This window comes from Camellia sinensis, chromosome 1 (genome assembly GCF_055761805.1).
Source record: "Camellia sinensis isolate YWXY chromosome 1, ASM5576180v1, whole genome shotgun sequence".
Classification (NCBI taxonomy): Eukaryota; Viridiplantae; Streptophyta; class Magnoliopsida; order Ericales; family Theaceae; genus Camellia; species Camellia sinensis.
This window is the reverse complement of record NC_138961.1, coordinates 29721590-29741216: the sequence shown is the minus strand read 5'-3', so window position 1 is coordinate 29741216 and position 19627 is coordinate 29721590. Positions and strand designations below refer to the sequence as shown.

The 19627-nt window shown below is 36.2% G+C and overlaps 1 protein-coding gene and 1 long non-coding RNA gene across 3 annotated transcripts; both read right to left on the bottom strand.

The window, feature by feature from the left end:
* Positions 1 to 278: 278 nt before the first annotated feature.
* LOC114318653 (uncharacterized) lies at positions 279 to 2851 on the bottom strand. Of its 2 annotated transcripts, XR_014333488.1 has the most exons (3): positions 2531 to 2826; positions 1729 to 1888; positions 279 to 868 (listed from the first exon to the last, which is right to left on the bottom strand). It is a non-coding gene; the product is annotated as an uncharacterized LOC114318653 (long non-coding RNA). The 2 variants fall into 2 exon arrangements; XR_003649053.2 differs by lacking the exon at positions 279 to 868 and having other exon boundaries at positions 1641 to 1888; positions 2531 to 2851.
* Positions 2852 to 13804: 10953 nt separating this feature from the next.
* On the bottom strand, positions 13805 to 14625 carry LOC145789591 (protein FAR1-RELATED SEQUENCE 5-like). The gene is made up of 2 exons (XM_082866576.1): positions 14314 to 14625; positions 13805 to 14197 (listed from the first exon to the last, which is right to left on the bottom strand). The coding sequence occupies exons 1-2, from the start codon at positions 14623 to 14625 to the stop codon at positions 13805 to 13807; spliced, it is 705 nt and encodes a 234-aa protein (XP_082722702.1).
* Positions 14626 to 19627: the final 5002 nt, after the last annotated feature.

The following is a 19627-nucleotide window of genomic DNA, read 5'->3' as shown; positions in this document are numbered from 1 at the left end:
TATTATTAGATTATATAAATAATATATATAAAATATATTGAAATAGTCGGTTTCGGTTTAGTTCAGTATACAAGGTGCTTAAATCGATACTGAACTAAAAATAAAAAAAAATCAAATTAAAAAAATCGCATAGACCGATTGTTGTTAAAAAATAGACCAAATACGGCCGATTTGGTTCAGTTCAATTAGTTTTATCGATTTTTTTCAGTTTTTCTTACATCCTGTGTTGAGAGTGCAAAACCCACCTTTGAGGGGAGTCCCACATTGTATTAACGCTTGAGAGAACCTACACCACCATGATCATCCCAATTTCATGCACCCAGAATTCCAACCACATATTATCGGCAAATTCCACATTGTAACATCATACGAATGAAAATCACAAAACAAAAATATAAGAACAAAAAATCACAAACTCGAAAAAAAGAGAAAAATCGAATACATGTATTTCACACAAAACCGAACCGCGCACAAACCCTAGAAGGATATCCGTACCAAAAATTCACATCCGACAAAATTTTGCACAAACCCAATAAATGCACAAACCCTAATAGGACGTTCGTACCAGACATTCACACCAAAAAAGAAAAAGAAAAAAGGAACAATACTTACTTTTTTATCCCATTATCATCGATCACGCTTCTACAGAATGCAACAGCAGCTCTGACCCCCCCCAATCGCCGATGCTTGTATTCTTGTGGTACAAAATTGGATGTAACAATGGAAATATGGAACCACAATGTAGGGTTTTTGCACATTTGTGTAACCAAATTTGAATGGAACACTATGGATCGCAGTGGCAATCTCGCGTTTCTATTCTGACGGATTGAATAGTGTGGGATGTTCAAATCCACCATGGTGTATATTTCTGATTATGGGAATCTTTCTGTTTTGGGATTGCTTGATCCATGGAATTCTTCAAATAAACCAACTAGGACCACAAAACCTATAGTGTGCTTTGAGCAAATGTGTAATTTCACGGCATGGGGAACTCAGATACAAATTTTCAAATTCAAACAATTATAAACAATTCTAGGGCCATCTTCAACGTTTAATCAAATCCATCACCAAATTTGAATTTGATAAAAAAGTATAATTTTTTTCTCTCCAACAGTTTTATCAAAACTATATTAAATTGAGAACATTCCAAATCTTTTACCAAACTGAGGATGCTTTGAGCCTTTCATCAAAGCACTATTCATTACCGCTGTATTTTCACTATCCGATGTCCTCCCGGATAACCACGGCAAAATTTTGTGAAAATTTTACACTAGGAAGTCGACCCCTTGGTCGACCCCTCGGATGACCTCTCAATTGGTGAAAATTTTATATTGGCCGGTCGACCACCCGGTCGTCTGCCCGGTAGTTTGATGAAAAGGCAAATTCTTCCGTTGGAGTAGGTGATATCAAAGAGAGTTTTTACTCAAATTTGATAAAAAAATAATATACCGTTGGAGATGCCCAAATAAGTTACACTAAAGAGGAGCATCCTTGCCCTTACTGTGAACTTCAATTTCAGAACAACCTACAATACCTAGTTTCAATTAAAATTCAATCATTCACTTTTCATTTTTTTTAAAAAAAAATAATTAAAAAATAGAAACTTTATTTGATAAATTTGACATAGCATATAATCAATCAAAACAAATAACAAGCCTATTTGACAAACATAGCAACACAGCAAGATAACAATCTCAGATAAACATACACATCAATGGTAAAATGTACCTCCAACAAAATCTCTTGCAAAACATTCTCATGAAGTTGAAGTTCAAAGCATTGAAAGTTGACAAAAATCAACTACTTTGTCGAAACCAACAAAATATATTCATCCCTTGTCAGCTTCTCTGCCCTTAGCCCCATGAACAGTGTCCATTGGCAACAATGTCTGCATATTACATAACAAAATTCCATAAACAAGTCCCCAAAAAAACACAAAAAAACAAAACAAAACAAAAACAAACAAACAAATTGCTTCTTGAAAGCCGCACAAAATTGGATTGAAAAATATCCCAACCCAATTGCCAAACCCAAATAATTTTTGAAACTTTCATTGTCATGTCATCTATTTTGTGTAAAAGTTCTATTTGTGTAACATTAGGTTATAGAATTTAGATATCCAATGGAGTTACATTAGCCACCAATACCACCAATAAATTAACTTTTGTAATATGTTTGGATCTTGAATTCGTTAAAGAAAAGAAAAATATATTTAAACAAAATTTTTAAAAAATGGGTTTTTTTGGACAAATGTATAGACTTTTTTTCTTCTCATTTTTCTAACCCAACCAAGAAAAGGGGGGGGGGGGGGGGGGGATATACTTTCTACTTCATTTTCCAACAGCCATAGGCACTCAAACCCAATAAAGTGAGATTAATCATGGATAGTGTTTCTTAATATTTTTACGTTTAATTGGAGATGAAAGTGTTATAAATTCAATAGACTAGCACACTTGGACGACACTTTGAAATCTCTGAGACATTTTATCAAACAGGTCATAGGCAATACAGGGGAGAGAGAGAGAGAGACCAAATCAGGCTTGAAGATGTTGTGAACGACGGAGGCGCCAGCAAGTAGCGAAACGACGTCGACGGCGCACGACCACGCCAGCGACGGAGTACCGGTGGGCTGCCTCCGTCCTCCGAATTTCTGATTCATTTCGCACAAACCCCAAGTCTTAATTTGTATATATATGCTGAGTTGCAAGTGTGTTTGAGATCAAACAATTGAGAGTAATTTAGGTGGCGTTGCTAGCATTTTAGAATTATGATTTGATAATACAGTTATATTTTGGGTTTATTAGTTTTGAAATTATAATTTGAGTGTAGAAAATTTGTTGAGTTATGAGTTTTAAATTAAGATTGAAATTTTTGATGTGACATATGATATTTGATTTAAAAATTTATAATCAAACACATAACTTAAAATTCTATTTGAAACTTATAAAAAAAAATTTAAAAATTTTGAAAATATTTTTTATTTACAATATAAAAAAATAACGGGTGCCAAAAAAAAATAAAAATCAACATTGTTCCGGTCAACCGGCCGGACGTCTAAAGAGACGTCTGGAAGGATGACCGGGTACGCCTATTTTCAAAAGTGGGTGTAGAATCACGTTTCCAGAGCTCAAACCAAACACAACATTCAAACTAAGGACTAAAAACAAATTTCTAGAGCTCCACCAAACACAGATAGTTTGGGAAAAATTATGTACCGTTTGGAGTAGGGGAAAAAAATTATTAACATACTAGGGGTGTAAATGTCTGTAGTAAGATGCAAATGAAAGACTATGGGATGCAAGTGTTACTTGAACTCCTCAAGTATTGGTAATTTTTTTTTCATTATCCTAATTGCGTGTAGTTCCCCTTTAGTTTATTAAAAGATATAATGAGTTGAAAGTCAAGAAAATAAAATATCACATTTAAATAAGAATCGTTTCACTTTTTTTTTCCTATAAAATTATAAAAAAATAAAAAATTTATCTAAAATAAAACTTTTTTAATCAAATTAAAATAACCAAAAACTAAAAAATCAAATTAAAAAAATTCTTCACAAATGAAGACTAACTGAGATCCTCTCCGATAGGTCTTAAAATGATTTTGCTGTAGTTTTAGCGGTGTGATTCGATGCAATTTTGAGATAAAATTATAAATAAACCCATGAATGATGGATTGATAAATTATCAAATTGTGATTTCGATAATTTAGGTGATTTCAATTTGTTAATTGAAGAATAATCTTAAATAATAATAACACTAATTAATTTTACATTTTTTTTTGTATATATAATATTAATTTACAATAAATTCCACATTCTAAATCTCACTTATAACATATTTTTGTGGGTATAAATGGTTGAAAAATGTTAAAAATCTCAAATATTTTACCAAATGTTCTATCAAAAAAATACAAAAAATAAAAAATAAAATTTTCTAAAAAAATGAACTTTGAAAATCAAAACCAACTAAAGTTATCTCTTTTATATTAAAATATATATTACCTTAGTTTACTAATGTCTCTTCACACCTTAGAAGATCAGTTTAAAAAAAAAAAAAAAAGGAAATTGCCCAGGACCCCCTTTCTCCCCTCCCACGTAGGGGTTGGTGATTAGAAGAAAAGAAAAAAGAAAAAAAAAATGGGCTGACCAATGAAATGCGACTGGGGGTGCTGGGGTCCGAGTTCAGATCCTCTCCTTGCAAGCCATACTTGCGAGCGTTCTTGCAACGGCTGAGATCAGCCGTTGTACATCCAACGGCTGAGATTAAAAAAAAAAAAAATTGAAATTTCACTCAAATCTCGCCCGTTGCTAGTTATATCACTCAGCCAAGCTATATTTCACTTAGGCTCACATTCAGTCGTCCTCCTCCATCGAACCCATCCTCACCGGCGACCAGTCTCCTAGACGGCACCGGCAACGACCAGTCCCCCAGACGACACCGATGACCCACTCCAGCCCTAATATTCATTGCTTCGTAAACCAGTGCTCCACCGCGACCACCATCGGCTCAGCGAAGAAATTTGTTCATGACGAACCAGGTTTGTATTCGAAACTCTGAAATTATCTCCTAATTTTTAGAGACATTAGGGCTTTCACTGTGAAAAATGAAAGCTTGAAGAAAGCCAAGCCAAGCACATCCAAGCCCTAATTTTAGAGACATTAGCCCTAATTATTAGAGACATATTGAAGATGAAAGCCCTAATTTTTTAAAAAAAAATTAGGGCTTGGATGTGCTTGGCTGAAATTAGGGCTTGGCTTTCACTGTGACAAAAATTAGGGCTTCGATAGTGACAAAAATTAGGGCTTCGACAGTAACTATTCTGTACAACATTATATGCATTTGTTGAACACTGGACCAGTTGCACTACTTAAGCATTAATGTAGTCTCATTCTTTTTGTTGGTTTCATTGAATAGCTTGCTTGTGATGAAGCCAAATCTGATTGACAAAATAAAGAATTATGAAGTATTAATGGTTTGTGGTCTTTTGATGTTACATTTAGCTGCGCAGGCTCACATTGAACTGTAACATAGAAATTTATTCCAGAATTCTACATAGAATAGAATTCCAAAATTCCAGATAGGAAAGATTCTGTTTGATTCCAGAATTCCATATAGGAAATTATACTAAGTTCTTTTCTTATATTCCAGAATTCTGTTTGAGTAGAAGATCTTTTCTTATACTAAGTTCTTGAGGCATGTGTTATATCCATGACACTAAGTTCCTTATACTAAGGTTGTTCTGTGTTTGAAGATGTTACACAAGAACTTAGCAGTTGTTCCACACTCTGTCCCTTTAGCATTTTTGCATTAGTTAACAAGATCAAGATTTTATATTCCAAGCTTAATTGGTCTGTATCTTATTTTCTGCACACCCAAATGTATTAACATAGAAATGTTATCTAGAAAAATAATAAGCATTTTGTGGTTAATATTCATTCCAAGTGTAGATCCCATTATACAGTAATTAAATTTAGACTGCAGAACACAATTTAAGGTAAATTTGTTGACATTTTTTTCTCTCTATCTTTTCTGTTTTAACTTAACTCAAAAACTGAAGGACCAATTGATGAAATTTGTGTTCATTATTGTATTTTCAAAACACAACTTAACCACACCACTTGGGTTTAGGAATAAGTTAAAAACTGCATAGATTTGGAAAGTTACAACAAAAAAAAGATTACAAATACTGAAAGTTACCATAAACTGAAAGTTACAACAGAAAAAGATTACAAATACTTGAGGTGTCCATCAAAACCTACCACACAAGGCAGATGAAACAAAATGTAGACAATGGGAGTCCATGTTCATCCAATTTCCAGATAACTACTATACAAAAGGGGGTATTTTCCTAGCAACATAAAAGTTTTCATGTATGCAATATAAAAAAAGGGGTATTTGCCATTTAAAAAAGTTCTCATGTATGCAGATTTAAAAAATGGCTTCTTCTTCTAACATTAGCAACATAAGATTGGAACCGAGGCTGTGCAATTGTGGAAGAACCGCTGCCATACATATTGTAAGAACCAATGAGAATGGAAATCAAGGGCGTTTGTTCTTTGTTTGCCCATCAAGATATGTAAGTTTGTAATTCTAGCTATTTTCTTCCTTTAGTAGTCACATTAATATTTGTCTTATTCGACTAACTTATTCTCATGCATTGCAGAGTAACACTTCTACTCCCCATTGCAATTACTTCAAATTCGTGGATGAAGATGATGAAGACGTTACGTCCAGAATCCGTTCGAATTGTACAGCTTGTGATGGTATAACAGTAGAAGACTTTAACAATGTAAGGACGGGGCTTGATGACATGGAAACGAACTATGGTCGAAGGCTTCAAAGGATGGAAAGGAATATCAAAGCGATGGTGTACTTCATTGTATTTTCTACCATTTTGTACTTTATGATGTAACTTTTGTACTTTATTGTATTTTGGGAAACTGAATGGAAGTTTGTACCATTTTGGGTTGTATGTACATCAACTTGTTATCTATTATCTATTATGAAATGAACTATGGAATGAATTATCTATTATCTATTTCCCTCAACTTGTGGCCTCAACTTTGGAATGAATGATGGAATAAATTCTGGAATGAAGTATGGCACATTTTGGAATGAATAAATGAATGAATGAATGAATTATCTATTATCTGCTGAATGAAGTATGGTAAATTTTGGAATGAATGAATGAATGAATGATGGTTGATTTTGGAATGAATGAATGAATGGAATTTTGGAAATTTAAGTTCATCTATTAAGTTTATTTGTTATCAATATGGCACATTTTGCTTTAACAACAGATCCAGACCAGGACCAGCATCAGATCCAGCATTAGCAGCATGATGTTCTGTTACCAGTATATCTGTTACCAGAATTAGCATCATCATGTTCTGTTAGTCAGATCCAGCATAAACTTCCTACCAGTTTATCTGTTACCAAGTCTATCTATTATCTGTTTTGATATTCTGGTTCTGAGTAGGGCAGCAGCAGTATGAAGCTGAAGCATGAACCATTTATCAGTATGGCAACATGAAGCTGTAGCATGAACCATTTACCAGATACCAGTTAGCTATAGCATGAAGCTGTAGCATGAACCAGCATGAGGCAGTCACATGAAGCTGTTCTATTACCAGTCAGATCCAGGTGACGCATGAACCATTTATCTGTTACCAGCTAAAGCATGAACCATTTAATGGTTCTATCATTAACATACCACATCCAGCAAACCAGAACCAATACAAACCAGCATACCAGAACAGAACAGAACCAGCATACCAGAATTTATACATACATGAACCATTTATCAGTATGGCAGCATGAAGCTGTAGCATGAACCATTTACCTGATACCAGTTAGCTGTAGCATGAAGTTGTAGCATGAACCAGCATGAAGCAGTCACATGAAGCTGTAGCATGAAGCTGTTCTGTTACCAGTCAGATCCAGCTGAAGCATGAACCATTTATCTGTTACCAGCTGAAGCATGAACTATTTAATGGTTCTATCATTAACATACCACATCCAGCAAACTAGAACCGGCATAGAAGAACCAATACAAACCAGCATACCAGAACAGAACAGAACTAGCATACCAGACCCAATACAAATATGGACACCAGATTGGATAATTTAAAAAATGAAAAAGCTGGGACAGCAACACAGAATAGAACAGAACTGTAGATTAACAACAGAACAGAACTGTAGATTAACATCATCAACTGTAAATTAAAAAAGGAAATGGCTGGAATAAATTTTCTAACAAATGAAAAAGCCATTAACATCAACTGTAAATTAACATCATTAGCATACAAGCCATTGAGGCATTTGGAAAGATTCAACACTTTATATCACATTGGTCCATCAAAATTAACACATTGGTCCACACATACAAGCCATTAACATATAAGCCATTAACATTTGGAAACATAGGTACATAGAGTTTGCTTCACAATTTGAACACACAGTTTGCTTGTCTTTCTGCTTCACATTGAGCTGCTATGACTTCACTTTCCAGGCGAATTTCAGCTTCAGTTTGCTTGTCTTTCAGCTTGTCCATAGCCTAAAATGGAAAAAGACAGAATTTTGCACAGTTTTCAGCAGCTAAATACATACTTCACATAAAAATTTCTAAAATGAAATAGCCACAATTTTCATCAACTACAAAATAAAAATACTGAGAGGACGAACCTGACTACACATTGGACTATTTGATTCTTGAGAATATCGAAACCTAATGTCATATCCACATGAACCTTGAAGTAGTGACTGGAATGTTGGTTGAGAAGAATACCGTTGAGGCATTGGATTTGGCAAAGAATTTTGCACTACATACATCTCCCGCAAATTGTTCGCTTACAACAATATCATATATTACGCTTCGCAATCATGGTTTGAGTCACATATTATATCCACACAAAAATGAGCATTTAAATTGTACTAACACTTACATGATATGTGGGATACATCAATGGTGGAGGAATAGAATTACCACCCATGGGCAAAGATAGAAGAAGAGGATGAATGGGAGGAAGAGGTTGAAGAGGAGGAACATGTTGCCGAACATAGATATCTCCTCCAACAGATAATGGAGAAAGTGCAACTGTTGGACTTGCAATAGATTGTGACTGTAGACGTCCCCGAACGCCCCGGGAGGGAATCCCCCCCCCCAGTTTTGTTCATTGGGTTCACTACAATTCAGGACTCAATGTCATGGTCCTGTATCTAATCGCGCAGAGTGCAATGCAAGACCGATGAATCATCAAAGAGTCCAAATCCGGCAAATCATTTTTGAAAACAGATTTTTTGAAAGAAGTGCCAAACATGGACTGCTTTGCCAGATACAGAGTCGTCACCTAAATGTTTTGTTTTGGGAAATTTAAGAAACCCTGACTCGTTGCCTAAGGCCACGTGTCCATCATCACCAAAGTTTCCTCGGCTCGGGAACTTGGGTACAATTGGGGAAGGTCACTTCGTGAGCACCCCCGCTCGCTCGATCAAAGATCGGCCTCTACTAACCATGATATCTAGTTTTGAAAACATTATGCGTTCTTATTTCGGTTATTAGCCTAGATTTACTATATAATGCGCACAGCATACAAATATAGACTGGATCGCCTGAATTGGAACAAAACATTTCATGTTTGTTTATTTGAAGATGGTTTGATGGTGCTACCCGCAAGTAGGCTAAAATGTGGATTTGTCACCCTCAAGTGGGCTTAGAAAACAAGATGATTTTGTCACTATCTAGTGGGCTTAAAACTCACAATTGATGCATTATTCCAATTCAGATAATCCAACCTTCACCCACAGACATTCAGGCAGGTATATCATATAAGCAAATAGCCTCATGGTAAGTATGCTATCATAGCAGTCACTCACATGCATGCAAGGATGCTAAAGCATAAAACTTACCAAGTACTCCAAGCCAAAACAAAAAGCTATGTTAGAGATCCATGCATGACCCTAATTATGATGGAATGCCTAATGCAACACATGTAAAATGCTACTACAATAGGCTCGGCTATTCTAAGATGGCATATGGTGATGCTACAGCTAACATGTATTCAACTTGGAATTGAAATACAAATGCAGTTAGTATGGTGCGCCGAGCCCGGTGCGTGCAAGACAGATGAATGAATGCAAACATGCTATCATACTATATGCTAATTGAAATATGCCCTAACCTAACCATCATAAGCTGGTAAATAAAAGGGAAAAAGACGTGAGGTTGGAAGACATACATCACACACACGCACACTTATTACAATTGTGCCCTCACTTGGAGGGTCCGAATAAATAATACAGTCCGAATGATAATTACAGTCCGAATAAGTACAAAACCCTAATTAATTAACAAATTAACTAGGAAAGTGATAAATCGGCACGCAAATCAATGGACCGCCTCAGCTCTGTTCCAAATGACGAATGATGCATGATTGAGTTGCCTTGGTCGGGAAATTCCTTGCAATGCCTCGATTCGCCTCTGTTTGCAATTAATGCCGGAATGTTGTCCAAGGCTTTAGAAAGCTGCTGATTTCTGATTTGCTGCAACAGAGAGCAACAAAGGGGCATGGCAAAGTATTTTCACATATATATGCATGACTACTCTGCAGGGAGTGTAGTTCTCGATCTTCGTGCCACCAATCACGCATATCGATGCATGATGGCCGAGGAGTCGAATTGCACGACTCAATATGAAATGAATGCACATGAAAACACAACAAGACCTAAACTCCATCATGGGTAATCCGGAGTGTCGGCGACAGGGAATTGAGACACGTTCCGTCACTCAGAGTACGAAACGTCCCTCGTTTCCCGTGCTTGGGCTAACTTCTATCCCAAACAAAATGCAAATGAGATGGCATACACAATGCAACTAACATACAACCTACCATACGTAATGCTATGAGATGGCATACACAATGCTCGATGTAACATGGCATACACAATGCACTAATACGCAACCTAGCATACGCAATGCTATGAATTGAAATGGCATACACAATGCATAATGGACTTACACCAACATGAGTGGACCTCAGTCACACTCACATCAGTAGCCATAAGATGAAAATGAGATGACCGAAATGCGTACACACATGCACGCAAACCGAGGACCGAACCTAAGGCATAAAATACCACTCTACCAAAGCATGGCAAGGATGAAGCATGGCATTCAAACATGTAATTTTTAGCACTGAAACATAATGCTAAATGGTCCTGAATCATGCAAACATGGCACCCGATGCATGGAATAAGCCCTGAAACTCAAAACTAGTCTAATGCATTGAACCACAGGTATACAAAGTAAGAATTATTTGATCATGAAGTCTAAAGACAGAGCCAAGGCAGTCCCAAAACATGCACATTTCTAGTTTAGAGCATGGCCAAAAGATGCTAACATGATGGACTAAAATAGCATGCAAGATTGGCTAGCAAACATGGTTTACATGGCATGTATATGAAGAAAATGAGAATTCATCAAACCAGCCAAAAACAGTGAATAAAACATGCCAAAATACGCCCAAATAATCACTAAAATGTAGGCAATGCATGTAAAAATGAGGGGCTTCTTTGGAAGGCCATTCAAGGGGTTGTTAAGCACATATAAGATAGACACTTAGCATGACCAAACCAACTCTGGAAATGAGTTATGACAGCCCTAAAACTCACAAAATTGGCTCTGAAATCAGTTTAGGAAACATGCAATGAAAGGCCTCCTCAAAAGGCCTTGAATGGAATTGTTCTACACATGCATTGTAGACATAAAATATGATCAAAAGGGCCCCAGATAGACCTAAGGCATACCCCAAAACTCACAAAATTGAACCCAAAAAGTGACTTCAAAGCATTCAAAATAGGGTCCCTTTGGAAGGCCCAAAAATCCCCAAACAAGACAAGGAGAGAGGGGGTCACCCCCCTCTAATTTTGGCCCTCAAAAATGCATCAAAGCCACTGAAAATCCACTGGATTTCAGTGTCTAAGAGGCCAAACCATGGCCAATGCAAGTGCTCTAATGCATGGCCCTAATCATGAAGGAATGAAGCATGCATAGGGGAGGATGACCCCAAACATAAAAATGACCTTAATAAAAATTGAAGAGGGGCTCAAAATAAGAATTTTTTCAGTTTATGACAACTCTAAAAAATGTTCACAAGTAAGGCTAAAGTATGATGTAAAAAAAAGCCTACAAAGAGGGGTAAAGCATGCAAGGGTGTAGGAGGCCTCAAACAGAAAAATTCTCTCAAACAAACATGAATAGGAGCTCAAAATAAGACTATTTTCAGTTTATACCAAGGCTCAAAAATACTTGCAAATGGAGCTAAGGTATAGGGCAAAATAATACAAAAATAGGGGAAATGAGGACTTACCTTGAAGAGCCAACCTCCAGCAGCTTTTGGACCAAGTTAGTGAGATTTCAACCTCTGCAAATGGCTTCCAAGGTTCTGGAATGGATGATGGAGGTGTGGTGCTAAGGGTTGTAGTGTAAATGGACCAAGAAAGTTAGGGTTTTGGAGCTTTGAGTAGTAACAATGGAGGAGGGAGGTGATGAGCCTTAAGCAAAAGTGTCTAAAAAATTGATATGAAGAGGAGGACCTCTCTTATAGAGAAGAGAGGCCAAAGCTTCTCTTGGAAGCTTCAAAGATCCTCCATACACTATATGGAGGATGCACCAAATGATCTCCAGCTGGCACAGCTGGATTACACTCAAAGAGAGGAAAAGCAATAAGCAGGCCGGCCAGTTCAAGTGGCCGGCCGGCCACTCCCCCGGGTCGGCTGACCACGGGTCAAAAGATTCAAGAACAATTGCTGGTTGGCCTACCCAGAAAGGTGGCCTCCTAGATGAGTAGAACATAGCCCTGTGGAGAAAAACCAGAAAATGTGACCCAAGAGAGAGAAAAGCTAGCTTTTTAACAAGGTTCAAAAGGGTGAAGAAGAATTACTGGTCGGTCTACCCATATTAGTGGCCTCCCAGATGAGTAGATCACCATGGTGGTATGAAAAGCCAGAAAATGTGGCTCAAAAGTGAGAAAAACCAGTTTTTTGTCAGAAAAATCGGCTTTTGGAGAGAGAAAATGAGAAAATTGGCTTTTCAGGGGAAGAGGTGCCCGGCCACCATCCTACCACCTCCCTAACAGTGAAAATAGGGTCCCCACCAAAAATGGACCAAAACGGATGCAAAACGAAGGTTCGGGGGCCAAAACGCGCGGTTCGGGGCCCCAAAAACGGGTTGTTAGGCACTGAAAGTGGCGTATGACCACGAAGGTGGTCTCCTGGGCCACAGTGTCCCTCTAAAGGGAGGAAATAAGGTGTGTTCTAAAAATCGGAGCAAACGGAGGTAGCTAAGCGGTCCCGAATCGAGGCACACGGCCGACGGCTTCGAAAACCGGAAACCAGGCTCCAAACGGGAAAAATGGCCTACGACCATGAAACGTAGCCTACGGCCACTGAGAGATGGTCTACGAGACCTCTCCCTCCCTTCGGAAAGAGAAAACAGAGAAAACAGGACTCGGTTTGCAAACCAAAGCAAGGCACAAAAAGAGCCCCGAAGTTTGGAGGCAAGGCTCGCAGCCGAGACTCTGAAATCTCAGAACGAGCACAACATGCAACATCACCAAGCGCTCAACTGGTGACGTCTAAGTCTTAAGGTCGGTCAAAAATGGGGTGTCTACAGTGACGAAGCCAAACTGTTAGCACGGGATTTTTTTTGGAGTTCGCTACCAACGCCGCTTCGAATCCACCTTTGACCCTCTTTTTGCCCTTACTAGTTGCCACCTTTTTCTTCAATCCTTTTGGTTGCACAACATGATTCACATCTTCGCAATCCACTTCAACACTTTGGGTGTCATCATCATTAATTACTTCATTTCCAACACCAAAATGAGCACCTAACTTGCCTTCAACATTTGCACCTAATGTAGCAAGGTGTGTAATACAAAAATCATAAGTTTCTTCAGTTTCAGCAGCTCTACTTGCTACTGCTCTAAATGCGGTCATCAATGTCTTATACCGCGAGGCTTGTTGCAATTTCGCATCCACTTGAATGTCATTCCCCTTAATGTCCTTCACAGTTTCGGCTCTTGCTTATTTGGTCCACCTTTTTAGAATGTATTGTGAAGAAACCTCTTTCATCTTCAACATGTCTCTAATAACCTTCAATGAGTGACAACACAAGATTCCTTCCTTTTCAAACTTTGTACAATTACAACCCAATGAGCCATCCCTTTCCATCTTCACTTTCCTTGCATGTTTGTTACCAACATCAACAACTGTGTAAATGGTACTAGCCTCGCCATATTTAATTGATTCTATGTCCGATTCAATGGATCGAAAGTACTCATTTGAAATTCCTCAAATATCTTTTTTGTGTAAACATTACCCATTTGAATTAACATTCTTATTGTTGCTTTCACCTTTGGCAACCTTTGGCACAAAGCATATCCTGCTTCTAACTCCTTGTATTGCTTCTCGTAAAGTACCATTTCGAAATGCATGAAGAATTCATTTAAGTTAAAATCAGAACGAATGTAATCCTTCAAAAAAGCATTTAAAGATTCACTGAGTTGTGTGGTACTCATTCCTGTAGCCCATGTTGATCTAACATATGGCCAGTCCCATTTTTCTTTCACTGCAAAAGTCAATTTCAACCAATGGTTTTCATGCGCATCATATTTATCAAGCATTTTTGCCCACTCTAACTTCTATTGATTTGCATCTTCAATGTCAAAGAAGAACTTATTTAGTACACACTTTACCCACTTATCTTGGAACAAATAATTAACATGTTTTAATGCATTTTGCATCAAATGCCAAGTACACAATCGGTGAGTTGTGTTAGGCATAACGATGGGTATGGCTTTAGCCATTGCAGCATCTTGATCAGTGAACAACGTTTTTGGTGCCTTTCCTGACTAGCCTTTAGAAAAATTTGAAACAACCATACAAACGATTCAGCGGTCTCATCATACAACAAGGCTGCATCAAATATAACTGTTTCCCTATGATGGTTGAATCCCACAAAAGACGCGAAGGGTCTATGTTCTTTGTTTAACTTGTAAGTAGTATCAAAAGTGACAACATCACCAAATTGGGCATAATCCATGATCATTTGTGCATCAGCCCAAAACATATTCGTTATTTGCTCTTCATTATCTAACTGGAAAGCATAAAAGAAGGAATGATTCTGCAAAGATTTTTCTTTAAAGTATTGCAACACATTGCCTACTTCCCCATATGCTAAACTTTGTTGTCTTTTGGTTCTCAAATAATTTTTTTGATTTAATTTTGTAAACCCAAGACATTGCCTCCCACCAGCTTCCCTACCTATGAGTTCAAAAGACTGGCCTAAACGAAGACCAGATTGTGCCACCAAATCTAACTTAATTGCTTGGGTAGTCGATATCTTTCTTTGAGAAGGCAACATGTGGGCACACTCGGGTGATACAAGATTATGGTTGTGTTTTTCTTTGAAATCAGTCACAACATATTTCCCAATACCCTCATCTAATTTGACATAAAGTCGAGCCTCACAACCGGTCCTAGTTTCAGCTCTAGAGTTTTTTGACAATGGGTCTCATTTGTCACCCTTCCGAAATCCCTCCTTGTTGCAAACCAAAAGTCTACAAATAAGTTGGTTAGTGAACTTGTTCTTCCTACAAAAATCCCTTCTTATGCTAAACCCCATTCTTTCTCCATATGTATTATAAAAATCATACACACATTGTTCAGAATCGAAGGTCATTCCCTGTTTTGGCTTCCAAGCACAATCATTCTCAGGTTCCATATCCATATGAAAATGCAACTGAAAACACACATAAATAAAGTCTTAGCTACATAAATAAAATCTTAGCTACATCAATAAACACAATATATGCACTATCATCAAAGAACCCACTGTCACACTTGGATAAAGAAATAAGAAATGAGAACAAAATATCTTTAATAATAAATACACAGGGTTTGGCAAGTCTCCAAATTATCTGGGCTCACTTTCTGAAATCATTTGCATTAAATATCTTTAATATGCAGAATAATGCATTGGCAACAGTATTGAACAATAGATCACTTCACAATAGGTTATTAGAGACATTATGAACATAGGCAGAATAATGCATCTTCGCAACAGTATCCATTATATATCATCCATTTTAGAAACATACAGCAATAGATCATCTATGATGGATAAATAATGGACATATATAATAGATTATAATGGACATAGGCAGAATAATGAACATAGGCAGAATAATGTTCAAACTGATTCGAGTAGATGATATATAATAGATTTGTAATTTAGAAACATATTTCTAATTTGCCTCAATGGTATTGAACAACAGATCATCCATTTTTGAATCAGTTGAACAACAGATCATCCATAAATTTCAAATCATCCATTTAAAAAAAAATTGATTTCTAAACAGAGACAGAGACAGAGACAGAGACAAACTGATTTCTAAAAAAATCATCACATTCTAGTAAAACCTTATCTGTTCACATGATTGATTAAATAAATTACAGCTTCAAGAATGAACTACTGACGAAAAATCAGAAAAAACCCACAAAAACCCAGAAATGAAAATTAATTAAAATTTCTTTTGAAGATTGTGGCCGAAAACTAAAGAAATTTATACAAACACAAATGAAGTTACGTATTTGATCCACTGTTAAGAAGAACAGTTAAGGGGAAAAAAATAGAGTACTAGTTAATCATTAATTTGGCAAACCTCTGATTTACAGAGACAAAGGGAAACTGACCTGTGGTTTCACCGTCGTTGGTCCTTGCAACAGCGTCGAGATTGGGTAGACTGGGTCGCCGCCGGTATTGGGTCGCCGTCTAGGGTGGGTTCGGACAAGAACTACTGAGCGTGTGTTGAATGAGTGTGTGTTTTTGTGTTTTCCCACGAAAATCTGAAACCAACGCTGTGTTTTGTTTTGGGCGGGAAGAACGTGAAATTATTATTTTTTTTTTAATCTCAGTCGTTGGATGTGCAACGACTGATCTCAGCCGTTGCAAGGACGCTCGCAAGTATGGCTTGCAAGGAGAGGATCTGAACTCGTTGGAGTCCCAGCACTGCTGAAAAAGTTGAAGGTAATGGCCTTGGAGCTTAAATAAATATTTTTTTGTTAGTAAATATTTTCTGCCCAAGTACACATAGTGCTCTTTTGGGAAGCTGGTAAAAAGTCAGCTTTCAGTTTTTTACCAATTTTGGGTTACATCACCTCTCACACAACTTACCCACAAAAAGATAAAATAAGTTAAAAAAGCAAAAAAAATAACTTTTTACCAACTTTCCAAAACACCCCATAATACATATCATTCATTAAAATTTCTAAAAAATGATAGTTCAAATTCAAAGAACTTTTTGTATTCCAATTTTGGTAACCATATGAATTAAAATTTATGCAACTTGCAAATGATGACATCAATGAGGGTGTTTGTTTGGATTTTTTTGAATCAACGTATAACTTCTAACTTTTAAAAAGTTATTTTGGACTGTTTGGTTAAACTTATTTTAAACAGTTTCTGATTCTAACAACTTATTTTAACTCAATAAAGTTGATTTTGAGAAGCTGCTCACCCCTTACTTCTGATTATCAGCTTCTGCTGTGGACATGTTAATTTCCGGTTATACTCTTAAATTTATTTATTTATTTTAAAATAGAAAAAGACCCAAATAGATCATAGATTATTATTATTATTATTATTATTATTATTATTATTATTATTATTATTATTATTATTATTATTATTATTATTAAGAAATATAGATAAGTAGTGAGTAACAAAAAATAAAAATTAATTGAAAAAGTTACTTTATAGCTTATTTATCAAACACTACTCAGCAACTTAAATCTATAATCTACCAGTTATACCAAACAGATTAACAGTTTCTGATTAAAGTCATAATTTATAATCTGTTAAGTTATAATCTATAATCTGTTTTAACAGTTACATCAAACGGGGCCAATATATGATATAATGAAAGTTGAGCATATAAATCAATCTAATGAAAGTAAAGAGATTTTTTTTTCTTCTTCTTCTTGTTAATTGGTATTACATAATTTAATTTTTTTCATCCATCAACAGAAATTTAAATTTTTCCATAGGTGGGACATAATTTATAAATACTTTGAAATATAGACTAGATAATAGACATTTAACATGGTAAACAATCCTATTTTTCTCTCCCAATTTTCAATTTTTTTTAAAATGTTATTTTCTTTCACTATCCAAACAGGTTCCACAGAGAAAAATCATCTTTGTGGATGAGAAAAAATAAAGATAAATTATAAATACATTCTTAAGATTTACTTAAAATATAAATTATCCTTCATAATTTTAAAAATTATATTTTACCCCTTGAAATTTTTAATTTCATATTCATTAATAAATCATCAAATTAATTAATAGTTTCAAATGAGGTTAAAATTTTATTTCAATTAATGATTCAGATAATTTTATTATTATATAAGAGAACAGTTAGAAAATTTATTTTTTTTAATTAATTCTGTTAAATAAAAAATTCTGACAAAAATATTTATAATTTTTTAAATCATAAGAGACAGTTTATATTTTAAATAAATCTCATAATATATTTGTAATGTATCCAACAAAATAAACATGGGATGGTTCGGATTCAATAGCATGCACTGTTAAAAAACCATGCCAAAATTCACATAATGATTCCATGAAATTTCTGGTCAACTATTTAATGACAAGTTAATTATATCAAGTAGGAATGGTTATTTTAATCCGATCTGCAGGGGTTCCTATACCCGTTTGAATGGGGCAGATTTTACCTGACCTGATACTTATGTGGAGGGGAGGTGGATTATATTTTAGTCACCCGCAACAAGGGCGGGGGTGGGTATCGCCTCCCTTGATGCTAACCCGACCTGATGTAATTAATAATATTTATGTATATATAATATAATTAGATATAAGAAAGAAATACTAAGAGTCTGTAGTTCTGTTTAAATATAAATAAATAATAATTTTAAAAGTATTGCTTTTTGTATATATGGAAGCAAGAGAACTTATTTAGTGTGTTAAAGATTTAAATGATTCTCAATTTTTTTGGCTATCTGAAATATGGTCGGGTATCAGCTGGTATCAGGTATCTACAAGAGCGGGGATGGGGTTGAAAAATTCCATCCATAGTGGGGTTGGGAAGGGAACGTTGGTGGGGTTCGAAAGCGAGGGTGGGGGCAGGGGATGACAAACCTGTCCTGTGACCATTCCTAATACCAAGGTTTTTCAACTATTAATAAATATCACTTTGATCTTCTTATCTATAAACTTGTATATGTTGACCCCCTCAATTATGCAAATTGTACAAATATATCTCTTTTTGAAGGTGGTCTGGAGGGGTAAAAGTGATATATTTTTGTAATCAAAGGTGTCAAAATTAGGGATGACAACAAGTCGGGACGGGGCCGGGGATCACACTCTTGTTCCCGATCCCCGATGGTAAAAATTTCTCCGCCCTCGGTCCGACCCCTACAGGGAACATATCACCGTCCCCATTCCTGCTCTTGCTTCCTAACGGGGATTGGATTTCCCCGATCCGAACATTTCCTTGCCACAAAAAAAAAAACCAGTAGCAACAGTAAGCAACAGACCTAATTCAAACCCCAAATTCATTTATTCACACCACTGAATTAAAACATAGAAGACAGACCCAATTCATAATTTGTCACCAAATTGAGCTTCTGTAGAAAACAAACCCAACTTCTGTGGATGCTTAGAAGAAATTAAAAAGGGTATAAACTTCAATGAACTCTAGTGTTATACATGCTCTTCAAGTTTTTCAAAATCAAACAAATACTACAATGTTGGACTCGTCGAATCTAAGTGAACAAGCTCCAGAAAGACGATCAACTCTCTATCATTGTCGACATAAACTGAGAGATCATTGATCTCTTCCATCGGAGTGAGAGAGAGTGTGGCGGCAGAGGATGGAAGGCAAGAGAGAGTTGAGAGATATTAACTAGCAAGTTATCTGACAACATTGCCGTATAAGGAGGAGATTAGAGAGATAGATACGAACCTTAGATCTGCCGCCAGAGGACTAATCGCTTGAGCCATTATAGGCGGTGGTGGTGGTTAGATCTGTTCAGATCGGTAGATC

Bases quoted from the DNA above. Each gene is read 5' to 3' on its own strand.
- LOC145789591 (XM_082866576.1), bottom strand. From the start codon at position 14,625: ATGTTTTGGGCTGATGCACAAATGATCATGGATTATGCCCAATTTGGT. The intron at 14,198-14,313 runs GTACTTGGCATT...GCAAATCAATAG, and splicing joins TAACACAACTCACCGATTGT to AAGTTAGAGTGGGCAAAAAT.